Source organism: Elgaria multicarinata, chromosome 15 (genome assembly GCF_023053635.1).
Source record: "Elgaria multicarinata webbii isolate HBS135686 ecotype San Diego chromosome 15, rElgMul1.1.pri, whole genome shotgun sequence".
In the NCBI taxonomy this organism is placed as follows: Eukaryota; Metazoa; Chordata; class Lepidosauria; order Squamata; family Anguidae; genus Elgaria; species Elgaria multicarinata.
This window is the reverse complement of record NC_086185.1, coordinates 22781243-22801421: the sequence shown is the minus strand read 5'-3', so window position 1 is coordinate 22801421 and position 20179 is coordinate 22781243. Positions and strand designations below refer to the sequence as shown.

General features: G+C 48.9%; 1 protein-coding gene across 1 annotated transcript in view; it reads right to left on the bottom strand.

The window, feature by feature from the left end:
- The window catches only part of LOC134409296 (gamma-aminobutyric acid receptor subunit gamma-4), a 41575-nt gene extending 24690 nt beyond the window's left edge, over positions 1-16885 (bottom strand). The window contains exons 1-3 of the mRNA XM_063141981.1: positions 16826-16885; positions 7928-8076; positions 3008-3075 (exon numbers count right to left, since the gene is read on the bottom strand). Of these exons, the coding sequence (XP_062998051.1) occupies positions 3008-3075; positions 7928-8076; positions 16826-16881 (273 nt within the window). The 5' untranslated portion in view covers positions 16882-16885. The remainder of the gene's footprint in view (positions 1-3007; positions 3076-7927; positions 8077-16825) is intronic.
- Positions 16886-20179: the final 3294 nt, after the last annotated feature.

The window sequence follows — 20179 nt, the reverse complement described above, 5'->3', positions numbered from 1 at the left end:
TCATTTATTTGTTTGATTAAAATTTGTGTATCCCGCCCTATATCGTTGGGATCCCAGGGCGGCGTGCAGATAAAATCAGTTCAAGCAGTATAAAACAATGAATAATTTGCACAGCTAAGAACAAATAAAACCATTAACAATGTAATATAAGTAAAATTAAATTAAAACAATAAAACAATTAAACTATGTGCGGCTTTAGGCAAATCTAGCCTTCAAGGCTTTGATAGAAAGCCACATTTTCACTTGGTGCAGAAACAAAGCCAGTGTATGTGCCAGTTGAGCCTCCAAGGAGAGGTCATTCCACAACCAGGGTGCAACAACAGAGAAGGCCCTTTCCCATGTCAATGTCTCTTTCCCTGGCCCCACTCTCTACACACACACACACACACACACACCCCGACACCCCATGGAGGGGAGCTGAGCTGCTGAGCCTCTGCCAGAATCATAGAATAGTAGAGTTGGAAGGGGCCTATAAGGCCATCGAGTCCAACCCCCTGCTCAAAGCAGGAATCCACCTTAAAGCATACCTGACAGGTGGTTGTCCAGCTGCCTCTTGAAGGCCTCCAGCGTGGGAGAGCCCACAACCTCCCCACGTAACCGGATCCATTGTCACACTGCTCTAACAGTCAGGAAGTTTTTCCTGATGTCCAGCCAGAATCTGACTTCCTGTAACTTGAGCCCATTATTCCGTGTCCTGCACTCTGGGAGGATTGAGAAGAGATCCTGGCCCTCCTCTGTGTGACAACCTTTTAAGTATTTGAAGAGTGCTACCATGTCTCCCCTCAATCTTCTCTTCTCCAGGCTAAACATGCCCAGTTCTTTCAGTCTCTCTTCATAGGGCTTTGTTTTCAGACCCCTGTGTCCCTCTCCAGCAAAGATGAGACAGGCACCATTTGCATTCCTTCAGCTACAGCTGAGAGGCATCAAAATGGCCCCACTTCCGCTGAACCACTGATGGTGGATCTCTCTCACACACACCAAGGATGAGAGTTTGGGCTGTATCCATCCTATTAAACCTAAGGAACAAAAGCATGCACACCCACACCATATGGGCCACTGTCCAAGGTGCCAGTGGTTCATGAGCACTTGAGCTGTTCAAGATGCATGCAAATGAAATGGAGACCCTTCACAAGGCACCAGGGTTTCCCGTGGCAGGAGCATCTGTGGCATATACTTGTTTTTACCTCAATTTTAGAATTTCTGTAAACCGCCCAGAGAGCCCTGGCTATGGGAGCAGTATATAAGTTAAATAAATAAATAAATAAATAAATAAATAAATAAATAAATAAATAAATAAATAAATAAATGTGCTCAAGGGATGGAGCACAGGGGACCTCTACCCCAGGGCCTAAGAGATCTCTCTGCTCCCTCAACCTCCTCCTCCTCCAGTCATTCATATCAACCAAAGCCATGATTCCCTGGATAGACACTTTTGCACACCATAGTCACCAGGGGCAGCAACACGCCATCTTCCCCCATGGTGCTGCATAGCAATCCTCAGAGCCTTTCTTCAGCTGAAGTGCCCAGCGGCATCTCAGGAGATGCCACCCCCCGCCGCCTCTCTCTGATCTCACAAAAGCCTCCTGGGACCCCTGCTCAATGGCTTTTCCTCTAGAGGCTTGCCTATTTTATTTTATTTTTAGGAAGGGGGAAGAGATTATGGACTCCTGAAGAAAGCAGCTCCATTCTTGAGAATCTCAGCCCCGTTGGTTGCCAAGTGGGAATTTAATAGGAAAAATGCTTTGGGAATTAGAAAAACAAAAGGTTGCTAAAATACAGATTTCAGACTTTTCCAGAAGGTAAAATGTTAATATTTTATAGATAAGTATTGACATTTCGCGTGCGTAAGAGATTGGGGCTGGGTGGAATCTCTGCTAGGCTTGTAGATCAACTGAAGACAACTAAGATGTTACAGAAGGAGGTAGGGGCAGATTGCCTTATACAATCCAGTGAGCCCAGTCTGCGGAGAATGAGATGTGGGTGGTGGGTGGAAGAGAAGCAGAGAGGAGGGGTGGTGGAGAAAAGTTGGTGGGGACAGCAAAGTAGCCAGGCCACCATTCTTTCTTAGAGGGCTTCTTAGAGAATTGAGGGAGTGTATATAATAAAATCGGCAACTTCTACGATGAGCAATCCTCCCTAGTCCTAGGTTAGGGCTTGGGGGAGGTATTTGGCTCTCTTTAGGAACACAAGGGTGGTCATCAGCTGGAGCGTTTATTACAACCTGTTGTGCATGAGCTGAGCTTCCAACTGAATGTATCCATGGGTGTCTTGAGATGGGCATGCCACTTTATGCGCAGGGCTTTCATGGAGGAGTTGGAAGGGCTTTGGAGAGAACTGGTGGCGCTTGGGACAACGGAGACACAGCCAGGAGAAGGAAGCTTGGGAGGGGAGCAGAAGGGGCTATGTCAGAGAGAAGGACGCTCTGGAAAAGAAGCTCCAGGAGTTGGTGAGCTTTGCAGGGCAGGTGGCTGAGGACAAGATGAGTAACTGTCAGTGCATAGTTAAATTATGGAATTCACTACCACAAGATGTAGTGATGGCCACCAATTTGGATAGCTTTAAAAGTTGGTTGGATAAATACCTGGAGGAGAAGGCTATCAAAGGCTACTAGCCCTGATGGCTGTGTGCTATCTCCAGTATTTGGGGCAGTAAGCCTGTTTGCACCAGTTGCTGGGGAACCTGGGTGGGAGGGTGCTGTTGCACTGTGTCCTGCTTGTTGGTCCCTGGCCGAGGGCTGATTGGCCACTGTGTAAACAGAGTGTTGGACTAGATGGACCCTTGGTCTGATCCAGCAGGGCCCTTCTTATGTTCTTATGTCAGGAGGAGGAGGAGGAGGAGGAGGAGGAGGAGGAGGAGGAGGAGTGGGTTCTGCAGGCCCTCTTCTTTTCTGAGTCTGTCCATCTCCACTTTGTCACCGTGCTGAAGAAGCCCTTGCTCTCCAGGGCTGCTTCCACATCACACATCCACACTTCTCCTGGTTTTCCATGTCAGATGGTTTGATACTCACCATATGGATCACGGAGACAGGCCCAATGCTGTTGACATAGATGTCCACATCAATGAAAGTGGGCTTGACTGAAAAAGAGACCCAAACACAGATGGATCAGCTAGGGAGGAAGGATGTGTGCCAAACATCAAAGGAGAGTGCGGCCACAGAAAAGAAGGCAAACTCCATGTCAAGCATTATAAGGACAGAAACTGAGAATAAAACTGCCAGGATCATGCTGCCTTTATACAAATCCATGGTGTGGCCACACTTAGAATACAGTATACAGTTCTGGTCACCACACACACACACACATGAGCTGGGAAAAGTGCTGAAAAGGGCAACTAATGATTAAGGAGCTGGAGCATCTCCCCTATGAGGGAAGGTTACAACAACTGGGATTGTATAGCTTGGGGAGAAGCATACAAAATTATGCATGGTGTGGAGAATGTAGATAGGGAGACATTTTTCTCCTTCTCTCAAGCAACTAGAACCCGGGGTCATCCCATGAAGCTGATTGGTGGGAGATTCAGGACAAATAAAAGGAAGGGCTTCTTCACACAGTGCATAGTTAAATTATGGAATTCACTACCACAAGATGTAGTGATGGCCACCCATTGGGATGGTTTTAAAATGGGGGGTAGATAAATTCCTGGAGGCAAAGGCTATCAATGGCTACTAGCCCTGATGGTTGTGTGCTATCTCCAGTATCCAAGGCAATAAGTCTGTGTGCACCAGCTGCTGGGGAACATGGGTGGGAGGGTGCTGCGGCACCACATCCTGCTTGTTCATCCCTGGCTGATGGCTGGTTGGCCACTGTGTGAACAGAGTGCTGGACTAGATGGACCCTTGGTCTGATCCAGCATCAGGGCACTTCTTATAGCTCAGAAAGTCCCTAGTTCAATCCCCGGCATCTTCAGGCAGGGCTGGAAAATCAACAACATCTCCTGCTTGAAACCCTGGGGAGCCATTGCTGCCAGTCAGTGTCGACAATACTGAGCTAGATGGACCAAGGTTCTGACTTAGTATAACACAATGTCTTATGTTCCTAAAAGGCCAAAACTAAATAAAAAGAAGCCCACTGAAATAAAATAGTTCCTAGTGCCAGCTTAAAAGTGAGTGATGGAGGGGACTCTTGGGAGGTTATAGACAAAAAGACCCTCTTGCATTATAGACAAAAAGACCCTCGTTGCACCACCAGCTGCAACGATGCCAGGAGGGAGGACAGCAAGGATAGCCTCAGAAGTAGAGGGAAGCTCTTTGAGCAGAACCACAACACCTGATTTATTTATTTATTTATTTATTTATTTATTTAAAGCATTTTTATAGTGCTGCCTCACCATTTCTGGCATCGAGGCGCTTTACAATAGCATATTATTATTATTATTATTATTATTATTATTATTATTATTATTTATATAGCACCATCTATGTACATGGTGCTGTACAGCGTAAAACAGTAAATAGCAAGACCCTGCCGCATAGGCTTATATTCTATTAAAATCATAGTAGAGTGATAAGGAGGGGAAGAGAATGCAAACAGGCACTGGGTAGGGTAAACGGGCAGAGGGTAGGGTAAAACTAACAGTATAACAGTATAAAGTTCAAACAACATCAAGTTTTAAAAGCTTTAGGAAAAAGAAAAGTTTTTAGCTGAGCTTTAAAAGCTGCGATTGAACTTGTAGTTCTCAAATGTTCTGGAAGAGCGTTCCAGGCGTAAGGGGCAGCAGAAGAAAATGGACGAAGCCGAGCAAGGGAAGGAGAGACCCTTGGGCAGGCGAGAAACATGGCATCAGAGGAGCGAAGAGCACGAGCGGGGCAATAGTGTGAGATGAGAGAGGAGAGATAGGAAGGAGCTAGACAGTGAAAAGCTTTGTAGGTCAACAGGAGAAGTTTATATTGGATTCTGAAGTGAATTGGAAGCCAATGAAGAGATTTCAGAAGTGGAGTAACATGGTCAGAGCGGCAAGCCAAGAAGATGATCTTAGTGGGAGAGTGGTGGACAGAAACCAACGGACTGATGTGAGAAGAAGGAAGGCCAGAGAGAAGAAGGTTGCAGTAGTCCAACCGAGAAATAACCAGTGCATGAACAAGCATTTTGGCACCCCCTCCCCAAACTCTTGTGAAAATAAAAACGCCTTACAAAGGCATTTGAAGCAATTGAGAGAGGGAGCCTGTCTAATCTCCAGTGGCACATTGTTCCATAACCGGGGGCCAGCCACTGAAAAGGCCCTGGCCCCGGCACATTCCAATTTGTAGCGGGGGATCATGAGGGCACCCAGCTCCTGAGAGCGAGTCTGCCAATGGTGAGACACAGGAGAAAGGTGAGTGCTCAGGTATCCAGGACCCAAGCAATGCAGGGCTTTATACATGGTCAACAAGACCTTGTAGCGCACCCTAGCAGCCACCGGCAGCCAATGGAGCTCTTGAAGCACCAAAGTGATAGAAGACCACTTTAGGAGCCCCTTGACCAACCTGGCTGCTGCATTTTGTACAGCCTGTAGGATTTGCTACAAGGGAAGCCCTGAATACAACAGGTAGCAATAGTCCAGTCTGGAAAGAACCAGGGCCTGGACTGCAGTGGTAAGATCAGCCTCTGACAGAAAGGTGCGAACTTGGCGGAGCACATGGAGTTGATAAAAGCAACTCCGAATCACGGCCCCCACCTGTGATGACATAGTTAGGGACTGGTCAAGAATAACACCCAGGTCCCGCACCTCAATCACAATCCTTGGTCGGATTCCTGAAATAGGCAGATCTACGAGTTCCTGCCTCAAATCTGCCAGCCGCTGACCTCGGCCAATCACCATCAGCTCAGTCTTCTCTGGGTTAAGCTTTAGTTTACTCCTTGACATCCAGTTACAGATCTCAGCCAGGCACCAAGACAGAGTAGCATGGAAGGCCTCTCCCGACATGAACCTACCCGTACACTGCGCTCAACATCTAAGGTCCTCCTCCGAATGCCTACTCCGAAGGAAGCTCGGAGGATGGCAACAGGGGACAGGGCCTTTTCAGTGGTGGCCCCCCAATTATGGAATGATCTCCCCGATGACGCTTGCCTGGTGCCAACATTGTTATCTTTTCGGCGCCAGGTCAAGACTTTTCTCTTCTTCCAGGCATTTAACAGCATTTAATAACGCTAAGTTTGTTTGTTTTCTAACGGACCCCAGAACTGTTGTTTTTAAATGGATACCGTTGTTTTTATACTGTTTATGTTTTTGATGGTTTTAAATTCTGTATACTTTTTAATGTTCACTGTTCTAACTTTTGTAAACCGCCCAGAGAGCTTCGGCTATGGGGCGGTATATAAATGTAATAAATAAATAAATAGGGGGGATTTCTGGAGAAGGTCTGGTTCTGGGCCAAGGTTTTTGAATTATAAATTTAAAAAGGAGCTTCTACCCTCTCGTGATTATACTGGAACATTTAGGAATGTGAAGTGTGGTTCAGGTGGGAAATGGGCTGGTGATGGACCAGCAAGATCTCGGTGACGCTGGCTTTTCAGAGCCTACAGATCAGAGCTGCTCTCCTGCCTCCTCAAATTGTCCTCCTTGGTTTCCGAAAGCTGTGCTTGGTTGGCTGCCGGCCGCCTCTCAGCCCTGCCCACCATATGGCCATTCTCCCCTGATGGTCTTGGGAAGCTGGGACATGCCGATGATACACTGGGACATGCCGATGATACACAATTATATCTTTCTTCTCCGGATCTTTCTCCTGATGTTCACGATCGTATCTCGGCATGTCTTTCAGATATCTCAGCTTGGTTGCTTCATCGTCGTTTGAAACTTAATATCGCAAAGACTGAATTGCTTGTTTTTCCTCCTAAACCTTATTATTATTTTTATTTATTTATTTATTTATTTATTTATTTATTTATTTATATAGCACCATCAATCATCTCTCATTCTCTCTTACTGTCAATGATGTTACACTTACTCCAGTCAAGGAAGCTCGTAGTCTTGGCTTTATATTTGATTCCTCGCTCTCCTTTATTCCTCATATTGAGGCAGTAGCTAAATCCTGTCGTTTTTTCCTGTATAATATTGCCAGGATTCGATCATTTTTGTCTGTCTCTTCTGCCAAGACGCTTGTTCATGCACTGGTTATTTCTCGGTTGGACTACTGCAACCTTCTTCTCACTGGCCTTCCTTCTTCTCACATCAGTCTGTTGGTTTCTGTTCACCACTCTGCCGCTAAGATCATCTTCTTGGCTCGCCGCTCTGACCATGTTACTCCACTGCTGAAATCTCTTCATTGGCTTCCAATTCACTTCAGAATCCAATATAAACTTCTCCTGTTGACCTACAAAGCTTTTCACTGTCTAGCTCCTTCCTATCTCTCCTCTCTCATCTCACACTATTGCCCCGCTCGTGCTCTTCACTCCTCTGATGCCATGTTTCTCACCTGCCCAAGGGTCTCTACTTCCCTTGCTCGGCTTCGTCCATTTTCTTCTGCTGCCCCTTATGCCTGGAACGCTCTTCCAGAACATCTGAGATCCACAAGTTCAATCACAGCTTTTAAAGCTCAGCTAAAAACTTTTCTTTTTCCTAAAGCTTTTAAAACTTGATTTTGTTCTGACTTTATACTGTTAGTTTTACCCTACCCTGTGCCTGTTTACCCTACCCTGTGCCTGTTTGCATTCTCTTCCCCTCCTTATTGTTTTATTATGATTTTATTAGAATGTAAGCCTATGCAGCAGGGTCTTGCTATTTACTGTTTTACTCTGTACAGCACCATGTACATTGATGGTGCTATATAAATAATAATAATAATAATAATAATAATAATAATAATAATAATAATAATAATAACATGACATCTACCTTGCAGAACAAGAGAGTTTGGGCACCACTAGTGTCCCACCTCCTGCCTCACTTTGGCTTGGCATCTGCACTGCCAGCAGAGCCACATCTCAACCAGAGCTTCAGGGGCAGGACTTACCGCCAATGTCTGGGCGAAGCTTGTTGTCGTAGTTCTGAAGCAGGGTGTTGAGGATCTGGGTGGCATCTGTGTCCTGGGCTTTGGGGGTCAGGACCCAGGTTTTGTTGGCGCTGAGATAATCATAGTCATATTCCTCTGCACTCTCTGCCCTGCAGGAACAGGTAAGCCATGATAAGAACAAAAGAAACGACCATCACTTAGTGGTGGAACCCTTGCCTTGCATGCAGAAGATCTCAGCTTCAAACCCCAACCTCTCCCAAGTATAAATGAAGCAGATAGCAGAAGACTCTCTCTACCAGAGTTGCTGCCAGGCAGTGTAGGTAACACTGGACTAAATGGAGTTTGCAGAAGGCAGTTTCAGGTGTGCATCTACAGCCATTTCCACATTTGGGCCAAGGCAAATACATGCAGAACACAACAGCCATATGTGAAGTATAACACAAGATGAGGAGGAGGGGGGGTGCCTGGTGTTTTGCAAAGTTGTTGAAGACAGGTCCTTGCCTTGAGCTCATAATCCAACATGTGACACAGGTGAAACAGCACAAGCAGGGAAGTAGAGGTAGGGTTAAACAGGGAAGAATAGGTGGCTTCTCTTTGGTGTATTTTGGCTTTTCTTTGGCATATTTTCCGTCTTTGAACCCTACTCATTGTAAACAGGTTTTTGGAAAGTGAGTCTGCAGTATTTCCATTCCATTTAACTCTGTGCAATCATAGGTAAGAACATAAGAAGAGCCGTGATACTCAACCATACCAAGGGTCCAACTTAGGGTGACCAACTGTCAGGATTTCCCCGGATTTGTCCTGGTTTTTGTTCTTTCCATGGTGTCAGGGGGGATTTTCTATAATTTTCAATACTGTCCTGGAATGACACACCTTCCTCTTTAAGGCTGCCATTAGCATGGCAGGAGGGAGTGACATGCTTTCTTGAGGCACATCATTCCCCCACCCCGAGCTCCAATTGAGGTCTTAAAGGGGAAAGTGGGTCATTTGTGGACATTATAGAAAAGGCCCCAATTGGAGTGGGTGGTGGTGGTGCAGAATGAAATCCTTTCCCCTCCTCCACTCCAATCGGGTTCTTTAAGGTGGCGGGGGAATCACGTACTTTCTGCAGGACTCAGAAAGCTGCTTCCACACACACACACTAGGTGTCCTCTTTTTTGGTTTCCCAAATATGGTCACCCTAGTCCAACTAGTCCAGCATTCTGTTCACACAGTGGCCAACCAGCTAGCCACAAGCAGGGCGCAGGTGAAATAGCACCCTCCCACCCATGTTCCCTGGGCAACTGGTGTACATAGGCATACAGCCTCTGATACTGCAGGTAACACCTAGCCATCAGGACTAGTAGCCATCGATAGCCCCCTCCTCCAGGAATTTGTCCAACTCCCTTTTAAAGCCGTCCAAATGGGCGGCCATCACTACAGTTTGTGGTAGCAAATTCCATAGTTTGATTATGCATGGTGTGAAGAAGTCCTTCCTTTTGCCTGTCCTGAATCTCCCACCAATCAGCTTCATGGGATGAGCCCGGGTTCTAGTATTATGAGAGAGGGAGAAAAATGCCTAGCAAGATAGCTCTGTGGTATGCAAGATTTGAATCCAAATTGGAATGTAAGAGCTACCTAACTCTCATTTCCAATCCTACCCTAAGAATTGCCCTAACCAGACTCAGGCTGCAAGAAATGTTAACTGTCCTTTTAAAAGGGCATTTATAAAAATAAAATAAAAAGACACCATACAATTTTAGAAAGTCAGGAGCTGGAATGAATTTTCTCCAAGAACCTCTCCTCAGTGAATTCTGACTGTTCTTTGAATGTTTCGTGTTCAGCAACAGCATTTAGCCTCCAAAGACCCTGCAACTGTATTCAGCATTTTACAGTAATTTATAATGAAGTCATGCAGTCTGCAGGGTCATAGTCTTAAGATAGAAAGTAGGAAGAGGTTGCAGACATCTACCAAGTGTTGCAATGGTTCCAGGTTGTTCCTAGGGCCATGAAGAAACAAGCAGACCACGTTGATCCCTCACTTTTGAAGCTATAAACTGTCCCTCCCTCCTTCTATGTAAGGGATAAGGGGAGAACCTCAACACTTTCCTTAGCAGGGGCACAAGCTCAGAATTGCCATAGTGTCGTCCCTCCTTGCAAATATCACAACTGTCTTCTTCTCACTGTTGTTTCCGCCCACCCCACCAAACATTGACTACTGTATGCATCCCTGTGGAGTCCCATCTCCTGAATAGCCCTCATTCAAGCAGACACTTCAAATTGCACAAAACCCCCAGGAGGACTTTGATACCTGCTGGCCAAGAAAACAAACACAGCTTGTCTCTCTGAAAAGCTCTTCTCCACTCCCTCATCTGTATAATGTGCAATGTTGCCAATCTAAGTGGAAGGAAGACCAGAGAATGGCTGGTTCTATGGAGATTCCATCTGCCCTCCTCCTCCTCCTGTTTTGGGACCCTTTTCTTGGGTGGTCTCCTGTTCTTTCACTGTTCCCAGTAACTCAGGTCTTGTTGTGGCCATCAGTGTTGACACAAGGCTCATAGGAAGAGCCACGGGAGTTTTGCAAGCATGAAAATCAGGACTAATTACTCTGTGTTGACCTGCCACTGAAAAGTCAGTTGAATTCTTTGTATATGAGGAAATGTTCAAAGTCACCAACTTTATCCCAAAGAGAATCCTGTTCAGATGCTGGCTTTGGTCCACCTCCAGGGGAATTTGGTCCATAGTTGTGGCTCAGAGAAGTTGTCACTGTGTGCATTCTATTGACATTCTTGCCCGCCTGAGGGATTGGGCCAATCTCAGCTGGTACAGGAAGCAGCCGAACAGAAGCCAAGTCCAATCAATGGTCCATCCAGCCTAGCTTCTCTTTGGGGTCTTGGGCAGGGAAATGGTGATGTTCTTTCCAGATGGGGGCTTTGTCCTTGAGATATTCTCCTACCCAACCTCCCCTACAAAGAGGCATTAAGGACTGTCTGTGGGTGACATTCCCTCTTGTAAAGGAAGCATTCTGTCACCTGCCTGCATCTGGCTTCCATTTCAGTGAGAGGTTTACAAGCTCTCATCTCAGCCTCCACTTTCCGCTAACAAGTCCAGGAAGCTCTTCCATCTCCCAGGTGTAATAACTGACGCCTGGGCTCCTGCAGGCACCAAGCAATTAGGGAGGTGGAAGGGCCATGCCTCGTGTCTGTTAATGGAAATGTCACACGCGGAAAACATTTTGCAATCAAGAGCAAAGCAGACGGGAGGGAGACATCGCTTTCAGCCTGAGCCATTCAATCTGGCAACTTGTGAAAGGTGCAGCACATCTGGCTCAGGCGGAATCAAGAAGAGCTATTCATGCTTGACATATTGCAAAACTTGCTTGTCAAAACAGCCACCTCTTTTGACCAAGCAATGTATGGGAAGGCAGCAAAGAAAAGAAGCCACTGGTGTGTGTCTGCGTGTACCCATTGGGAAAGGAGATATGTATGTTGACCTGGAAGAAGCAAGAAAGCAAAGGGATGGTTCCCCTTATTGGGCCAGGGATGTGTCAGCCACATGAATGATCAAACCCAGGAGAGAACAGATGGAATTCAACATCTATCCTTGGTTGACATTATCCCATGAGCATGCAGTGTCAGCAGGCTCTAATTGGCTAAAGAAAGGGTATGCAGCCCTTGACAGCATGCAAATGGCCATGAGAAACATGTCCAATTGGCAGGTTCAGAGACCTGGAATAGAGCATCTGCATTTGAATAGTGGTACGTTTCTGGTAAGGACATCATTAAAAAACTTCCGTAAGGGCCACCAACTTAGATTATCAGCCTACAGACTTCTATTTGTTCAGGGGTTGGCAAATGTTGGCGTGACTTATTCACCAGCCATTATTTGGGGTTGCCACCAATTCCCTCTCCTTCCTTAACATGCACAGAGGGCTTGGGAGAGGCAGGGACAGTCATCTCTTGTTTTTGCAAGGTGTGGAAAAGGCAAGAAACAGCAGGAGTGATCTTGGCCCTTGGGAGAGATTCCTGCTGTTTCTTCCCAGCTTGAAAATCAGACCTCCTGGATAGGAATGTACTCATCAGAGACCTGGAGGCACTTGACTCTAGCGAGTGAGTGAACGAGTGATTTTGTGGTAGCCTGGGTTTGTCTGATTTTAGCTACATGTAGAACCTAGTATATTTGGGGATCTCTAGAAATATTTGATGATGATGCAAAGAGTAATGGTTGGTAGAGCATCTTATGCATGCAGGAAGGCCTGAGACATTTGGGAAAGGGCTTAGTTTAAGAAAAGGGGGCAGACATCAAGGGAACATGGTGATTAAGTGATAGAATTGTAGCTGGCAAAGAGCGGGATTATCTCCTAACATTTCTGCTCACGGACATCCAACGAAACTGACGACCGATAAAATAAAAGGTCTTGCGGCACATTAAAGAAAATCAACACTTATTGTATAACCTTTGATGGACTAGAATCAGCCTCATGAGATGCAATTTGTTAGTCTTTAAGGTACTACTACAAGTCTCCTTGCTGTTGTTGTTTGCAGCAACAGATTAACACGGCCGACCCTTTTGGAAATGACTGTGAATAGGCTCACAGCAGACATAAGCACTTATTCATAATTCACTAACAGAATTCACAGTCCTAAGATATTGTGAAGAGAGCTCTTAAAATGAAAGGAGAGAGACAGAGCCCACCTTTTATGACTAGGTACTGGGTACCAAAAAAATAAAATAAAATGTTCAGTGCTTCCCAGGGGAATCGCAACATTATAAGATGTTGTAATTGTTATTTTAATATTGTATTGGTTTTATATGCTCTTTTAACTAATTTTTTGTATTATATTTTATTTGGTGTTGTTCCCTGCCTCAATCTAGAGGGAGAGGCGGGTAATAAATAAAATTATTATTATTATTATTATTATTATTATTATTATTATTATTATGCTGTTCCTATATTTGAATGGGATCCTCTCCTTGCTAACTGCTTCCTCTGGATTTCGAGACCTCTAGCCCTGGATTGGTAAGGATATTGGCATTTGTTTGGATTGGAGCTGAAGAGCTAAGAAAAAGATCCCAGCAGAATGGTCACCACCTTTTGTGGGGAGGGGCATTTCTTCTTCCTGACTCATTTTTTCACACTCTCCAGCATTGCACAACTTGGTTTTCAGTGTGCTATTGCCTGTGGGGGGGAGTGGGGTTTCCACAGCTCAGGGGCATGCAGAAGACCCCAGGATCATTCCCCAAAAAGGAAAGGAAAGGAACCTCTCATGCAAGCACTGAGTCATTACAGACTCTTGGAGGGACTGGCAGGCCTTATAGCGGGGTGGTTTGCCATTGCCTTCCCCAGCTGTTATTACCTTTCCCCCAGCTAACTGGATACTCATTTTACCGACCTTGGGAGGATGGAAGGCTGAGTCGACTCAGGCTGTGGGGAGAGTTTCAGCTGCAGAAACTGCTGCTTTACCGCTCTGCGCCACACGAGGCTCATTCCCCAAAGGAAGGAAGGAAAGGAACCTCTCGTGCAAGCACTGAGTCATTACTGACTCTTGGAGGGACGCCAGCTTTCGCTGACGTTTTCTTGGCAGGCCTTATAGCGGGGTGGTTTGCCGTTGCCTTCCTCAGCTGTTATTACCTTTCCCCCAGCTAACTGGATACTCATTTTACTGACCTCGGGAGGATGGAAGGCTGAGTCGACTCAGGGCGTGGGGAGTTTCAGCTGCAGAAACTGCTGCTTTACCGCTCTGCGCCACATGAGGCTCCATTCCCCAAAACCTCAAGTTAAATGGATCTCCCACAGCAAGGCTAAGGAAAACCTCTCATCAGAGATCTGCTGCCAGTCAGAGTAAAGCATGCTAGGCTGGATCGACCAAAGATGTCAGAGGCAGCTCCATATGTTCATGTCAACAGTCGGCCAATGGAAAACTGGCCAAAGAAGACGGGGACCGTTTGCAAGTTGGCAATACAAGACTTGTCATGTGGAAATAGGGATGGCTCCAGAGGACCTCCGCTGGTCACCCTCAAAGTGCCCCCCAAGTTACGGTACCCTGGCAGTGGGGGAGATTGCGCAAGATGATGCTGACATGAGAGAGAACAGGAGGCAGGAATTAGCCTGATCAGCCAATGGGTTCCTCTATCAACCTTCAATGTGCCTGTTCCATCACACCTCAAGGATTTGGACCCTTGACAAGGTGGCTGATTTGCTGACAGACTCTACTGGCATCGCCCACTATTGGCATCTATCGTCACATCTTGACTCCACTTCGGAATGATTTCCAAAATGTTAAATGGCTTTCCTGGGGAGCATATATGTCACCTTCATTCAATATCCCCTAATCAGCCTGCACACTGCCCCTTTGGACATGTGTGTGTATGCATGTGTGTACCAATTCAAGGTGAGATTGTTGATTCAGGGCAACAACCTCACATGAACAAGTCCTGAAAATGCCTAGGGCTCATGGGACCTCTTCAGTCATGCACAAAACATCCGAAAGGGGACTCTGATGAATCCTGTAAGGGGGATCCAGAGGACGTCTGAGGAGGAGCCCTGACAGAAAAAGGGTCCCTCCTCATGCCTTTTCTGCTTGATGGGGCTGCAGAATCGAGGCGGCAATGTAGAATTCTCTTTCTTTCTCTGTTTAGGGACTGGTCCATTTTAAATCTGCATACTTTCAGGAGACTTAGCATATGCAAAAGATGAAAGACTGATCCCCGAGTGCCAGCCAGACCTCCATCTCATGCTCCTGAATGGAGGTTGTCTTTCATACACCCCCCTCTCCCACCTGTGTCAGTCATAGGATTCCTCCTCCATCCATCTCTCCCCCTGCCCCCAGCATCGGTAGGGGGATTTCATGGGCCTTAAGTCGTCTTACTCTGTCAATTAGCTCCATCCAGTCAAATCTCTCTTCCCCAGAGTGCTGGGGGAAATGGTCCGCTGGCAGCATGTTCTTTTCTTGATTCACTCATTAAGCTCATGAGCTGGAACTCCTCCCCCCTCCCCGCCTCTCTGCCTTTGCTTTGCGCTTTCCCCCCTGCTATTTACAGGAGAGCTTTGCCACCCACCGGCTGGCCAGAGCAGCTTGTTCTCTCTTCCATGAGGTTGCTTTGAAAGTAAGGGCATCAGTGGCAGACCACCAGAAACCTCATTGGAAGTGTGGCTTATCCAAGGGCTGAGCTCCAGAACCTGTTACCAGGGTCAAGTTCAGCTCCAGCATCTTGAGGGTCTCATCATCTAAGCATGCTGGTGGTGCCATCTCTCCATCTCCCCACTGGCTAACTGCAGCCCTACATTTCAGACCAGGGGGCCTGGCCTCCTCGCCTAAGGGCATGCATAGATTCCAGACCCAGAGCCTCTCCTGAGAACTTCACAGCTGATGATCCCTCCCAGCCATCTTTGGAGACCACCACAGGCCAGGCCTGAAGTTATTCTGGCGGGGCTTGGACTGGCAACCCCACTTGCTTGAAGCCACCTGCTCTGTCCTTTAGGTACCTGGCTACCCACATCCTCCTTGCCTTCCTCCCCCAATGAGATGTACCCCTTAATAAGGGCCTTGTGAACTACTGGAGGACCATCAGATCTGAACTTAGACTTTGGTAGTCAGTTTCTCAAACGGCTAGATTCCCAAGTGATCTGGCCCCATACAAAGGTATTTGGTCACCAGATCACAACTAAGAAAACTCAGGTGCAAAGAACCCACACTTCCTTCAGGACTGTCCAGAAACCACACCGGGGGCAAAATCTGGCCAGCATGTGTGTGTGTGTGTGTGTGAAGGTATCACCAGGACCACTCTTTGACCATTCTCCTGCATGGCTTCCCTGGCCACTTGGGAACAATTCGAGGTGCTGGTTTGGATCTAGAAAGCCTCACCTCTAAGGACCACTGTCCTACTCCCCCTGCCATCCTCCTGTTTCGTCTTCCAGATCAGCCGAGGATGTCCTCTTGTGCTGATCACCCAGGCAACAGAAGCATGCAGAGGGGGTCCCTCCTTCTCCCCAAAGGCCAAAGCAAAGCATCTTCCAGAAGCAATGGAATTTCGCCTTGGACAGGAAGGTGTTTTCCAAGGGGATAAGTAAAGGTGAATCTTTACATAAACATGAATCGTTCTACAACCAAAACCAAAGAAGTTCAAGAAGGGTGTTACTTGCCGACTGAGCTTATATGCAGAGAGAAGCGAGTGGGGGGAGGCCAAAGAGAAAATGGATCTGGTAGTGGAGGGGGTGTGGAATCTATTTTACTACAATGGGGTCTAGATAGCAAACCAAGCAAATCCGGAGAGAGCCAGGGGGAATTCCAGAGCAGCAGGAGTCTGAGCACATCATGCAGTTGTGGAGGGAGAAGGGAAGCAGCATGCTGACCAGAAGACAAAAATGGCCCAGAAGTGCCAGGCAGCGAAGATGCAGAGAGTCCGGCAAGCGGGCTTGTGGGCAGGAACCACCAGGGCTGCCCCTCACTCACCATCTCACCTATGAAGTACCCTACCTGACTTGGACAAAGCCACAGGGCACCAGCCAGGCCACCTGCTTCAGGTAGCACCTGCTGCTCTGCTCCCGTCCTGGGCGATTCCCCCAAGCCCTTTACAAAGAGCGTGGAACCCTTGCAGGGATTCCGCGGTGCGGGGGGGGGGGGGAGACGAGTGGGGCGCTCCTTTCCAAACCTTGTCCCGCGGGGATGGGGTGAGGAGTGGGGGGGGAGAGAGAGAGAGAGAGACCAAAGGGAGTCCCTGCACTCACGAGGTCCCCAAAGAGCTCGCACCCTGGCCGTGTGCAATAGCCAAGCACAGCAGCCGGGGTGCCCGCGATCATCCTAACCCAGCTTCCAAGCAAACATGGGCGCAGGGTGGGTTGGGATGGGGAGGGAGTGTGGCGGGGAGGGGACCGCAAACGGGGCGGAGGTCTGCGGAGCCGAAAGCCAGATCTCTCACCTGCTCTGGAAGGCTGGACAGATGATCAGAAACAGCAGGAGAACTTCCCCACACATCCTAACCAAGCAGCCCCAGCCTCGCAGGCCTCCAGGACTCCCCTCGGCATAAGTGGGGGAGGGCAGAGGGGAGCAGCCAGGGGACCTCGGAGCAAAGGGGAGCAGGGGGGCCCGTCCTCCTCCTGCTGCTGCCGCTGCCGCGAGTCCAAAGCGCAGCGCAGTCGCCGCGGAGCTAGACGGGCCCCCTCGCCGGCGTCGTCGGGGCCAAGCTAGGCGGCTGGCGACGGGGCGGCAAAGGCAGCGGCATCCCCGGCTCGAGGGAGCTTCGACGTGCTGCTGCTGGCGGCGGAAGAGCAACGGGCGAAGAGCCGCAGCCCTGGCGGAGCTGAGCCGAGCCGGGCGGCGAAGGAGCCCGTCTAGCCCTGAGCCGGGGCGCACAGCTGTCGGCAGAAGCCGCCGCCCGTCGGGCGAGACGCCGGACGTGGCCTCGCGCCTCTCCGTCCCACCGGTTGCTGCTGCTGCTGCTGCTACCGCCGCCGCCTCTGCTCAGTCGCCTGCCCGGGCGCTCTCCCCACGTTGCTCCACGCTGTCCTTCCCGGGAGGACGGGGAAAGTTGGGCGCCTGCATCGCGCCGCCGCCGCCGCCGCCGGTCCGTCAGCTGCCGACCTCGGTCTTCTTGGCCCAGCCGGAGAGCGAGACGCAGCCGGGCGGCGCGCAGCTCCCGCCTCGCTGGGTCCTAACGCCCCCGTTCCCTCGGGCTGTCGGAGGATCCGGGACGTCTGGCCACGCCGCAGCGCGCGCTCCTATGTGACTACTCTTCTCTTCTGAAATCTTAAGCCGAGGTGTGCACCAGTTGCTGGGGGGCAGGGGTGCCAACATGCCCTGCTTCTGGGTTCCTGGCCATCAGCCACTGTGTGATCCGAACGCTGCGCTAGATGGACCCTGGGTCTGATCCAGCGGGGCTCTAGTCTAGTGTTCTTAAATCCCGAAGGAAAAAAAAGGGTGCCCCGAGGAGGGAGGCTGCCGCCCGTCCGGCAAGCGACGCCTCTCCAACCAGCAGCCCTCCGCCCCAGTGCCAGAGAATGACTAGGCGGCAAAGGGGCTGGGAGGTGGCTTCCTTGGGATTGAGAAGAGCTGGGCTCGGGAACAATCCCTGCAGCGAGAAAGCCCAGAAAGGGCTGCGCTGGAAACGCGCCCGGGACCATCGAGGGAAGAGCCCGGCTGGCTTCCAGGACAGCCGCCGGGGCGGTGGGCGCGCGCCCTGGCCTCTCAGCACTGCTGGGGTCTAGGAGACCTCATTCGGGTGCTGCCAGACGAGGTTTTGATTGGGCTTCTCCCCACCCCCCACCGCGCGCCTTGTTCACAACGTTCCTTGAGCGGGGGAGCCAATGATGTGGTGGTGGGGCTTCTAGGCAAGAGGGCTCCGGGTGCTTACGAAGAAAAGGCACTGCGCAGCTCTGGCATCTGTTTTAGCTTAACGGGGGATTTTCCGCAGTAAGAAAAACACCAAAGAAGCAGCAGTGGGAAAACATGGGAGGGCTTCACACTGGCGTCGTCTGGACCCCCATAAAATTCCAGGAAGGAGGCAATTCATGGCCCTCTCGTGTTTCCCTCTGCTTTTTCCGCAAAGGAGGCTGAGAGAGCGAGAGCGACAGCGAGAGAGTGAGAGAGAGAGAGAGAGAGAGAGAGAGAGAGCGCTCCCAGCAGTATAAACCGAAAGGCTGTGCCATCTTTTCCTCCTTAACAGACCTTCTGCAATAAGCAAAAAGGTGAAAGAAGTGATGGGAAGGGCATCTGTCTGTCCCTCGGTTGTTGCCCTCACACATTTGGGCTTCTTCATCTCAAACTGTGCTGAGGCACCCTTGCTACTGTACATGTTTTGGCTTGCACATTATAGGAAACTTGGTAAATATGGAGACAGCTTGTGAATGTTTTATATGTGTAATAGGCTACCTGTTGCCTACAAGCTCTCATTTGCTATTGGTTAGGCCAGTGTCAAGTCACGGAACAGTCACAAACATTCTAACTGGCTTGGGGAAAACTGATACACAGGAGATGGTTGACAGAGCAGGTCTTGTGAGATGCGGAGGGCACTTGACTAGGGCCCAAGGAAAGGAGGGGGAAGAGCGGCAAGACAGTTCAAAGGGGGTCTGGAAGATAAGGTGAGAGCAGGAAGGTTACGCAGGTATGGAGGTAAGAGAGATCAAAGGCTCAGGAAGGGTGAAGAACAGATGGAGAATATAGGGAGAAACAGGTGAGGTTAGAGAAAGGAAGGATCATGGAGGAAGATCAGCTATGGAGGAAAAAACACTTTCAGAGCTTAGGGGCAGGAGGAGGAGGTGGTGGCATACTTTATAGACATGAAAGAGAGGTTGGAGGGTGCTCAACTCTCTCTCTCTCTCTCTGTCTCTCTCTGTGTGTGTGTGTGTGTGTGTGTGTGTGTGTGTGAGAGAGAGAGAGAGAGAGAGAGAGAGAGATCCACAGGTCAAAGAGGAACACAGGAAGTGAAGTGTCCAATCATGTCGCGGGGAGTCAGCCTGTGGTATGACTTGCATCTGAAGCTTTTTTGGCAGTTTCTTTCGTCACCCACCCGCTCTGCCCCACCGCTCTGCATCCTCATCTGATACCAAGATGGACATGTTGGCCATTGGCCCAAGAGTGGTTTCTTCATCATCTGGAGGATGGCTGTACCTGATCTGGTGTTCCAGTTCACCCACTTGCTCCTCTCACCAGGTTGTGTCTGCTTCAAAAAGTTCTCAACTGCCTGCCTACTCATCTGGTTCAGGGCCCATCTGTTCCACCAGGTGATGTTGGGTGCCACTGTTACAGCCTCATGTCCATTCGGAGCAGGTGATTCTCCAACAAGCTGGCCATGGGCAAACGTGCCAACGCACCAAAAGTGCCACTGCTTTGCCAAGGCTGGTTTGCCTGCCTTTCAGATTGCTTACAAGGAAGAGTCTTCCAGAGGGTTAACCATCGCAGAGCAAAACTGCCTCTTTTGCATGAAACATTCCAGGCTAGAACGGAAGGTGAGAGCTGAGGGTTAATTCACATCCCTCTCCTAAATGATTGTTGCTTGCGCCAAGTGGCTCTCGAAGTATTTGCTGCAGCTGAAGTCCTTGTTGTTGAACAGACCCACCACCACCAAAACCACTTTTCTCTTTACTTGAAAATAATATTTCATAGTCACAATGTGGATGTGTTCTTGTTGAATGAAAACGTTCTGGGAGTATTTGATTCCAATGAACAATATGGTGCCACTTTCCTGTAGTGTTATGATTATTTCTCTTTCTTGCATTGTCTCCTGATATGCAGCACTATTCATTTCCATCTGATACTCGAGATTCTGGTTGAACTG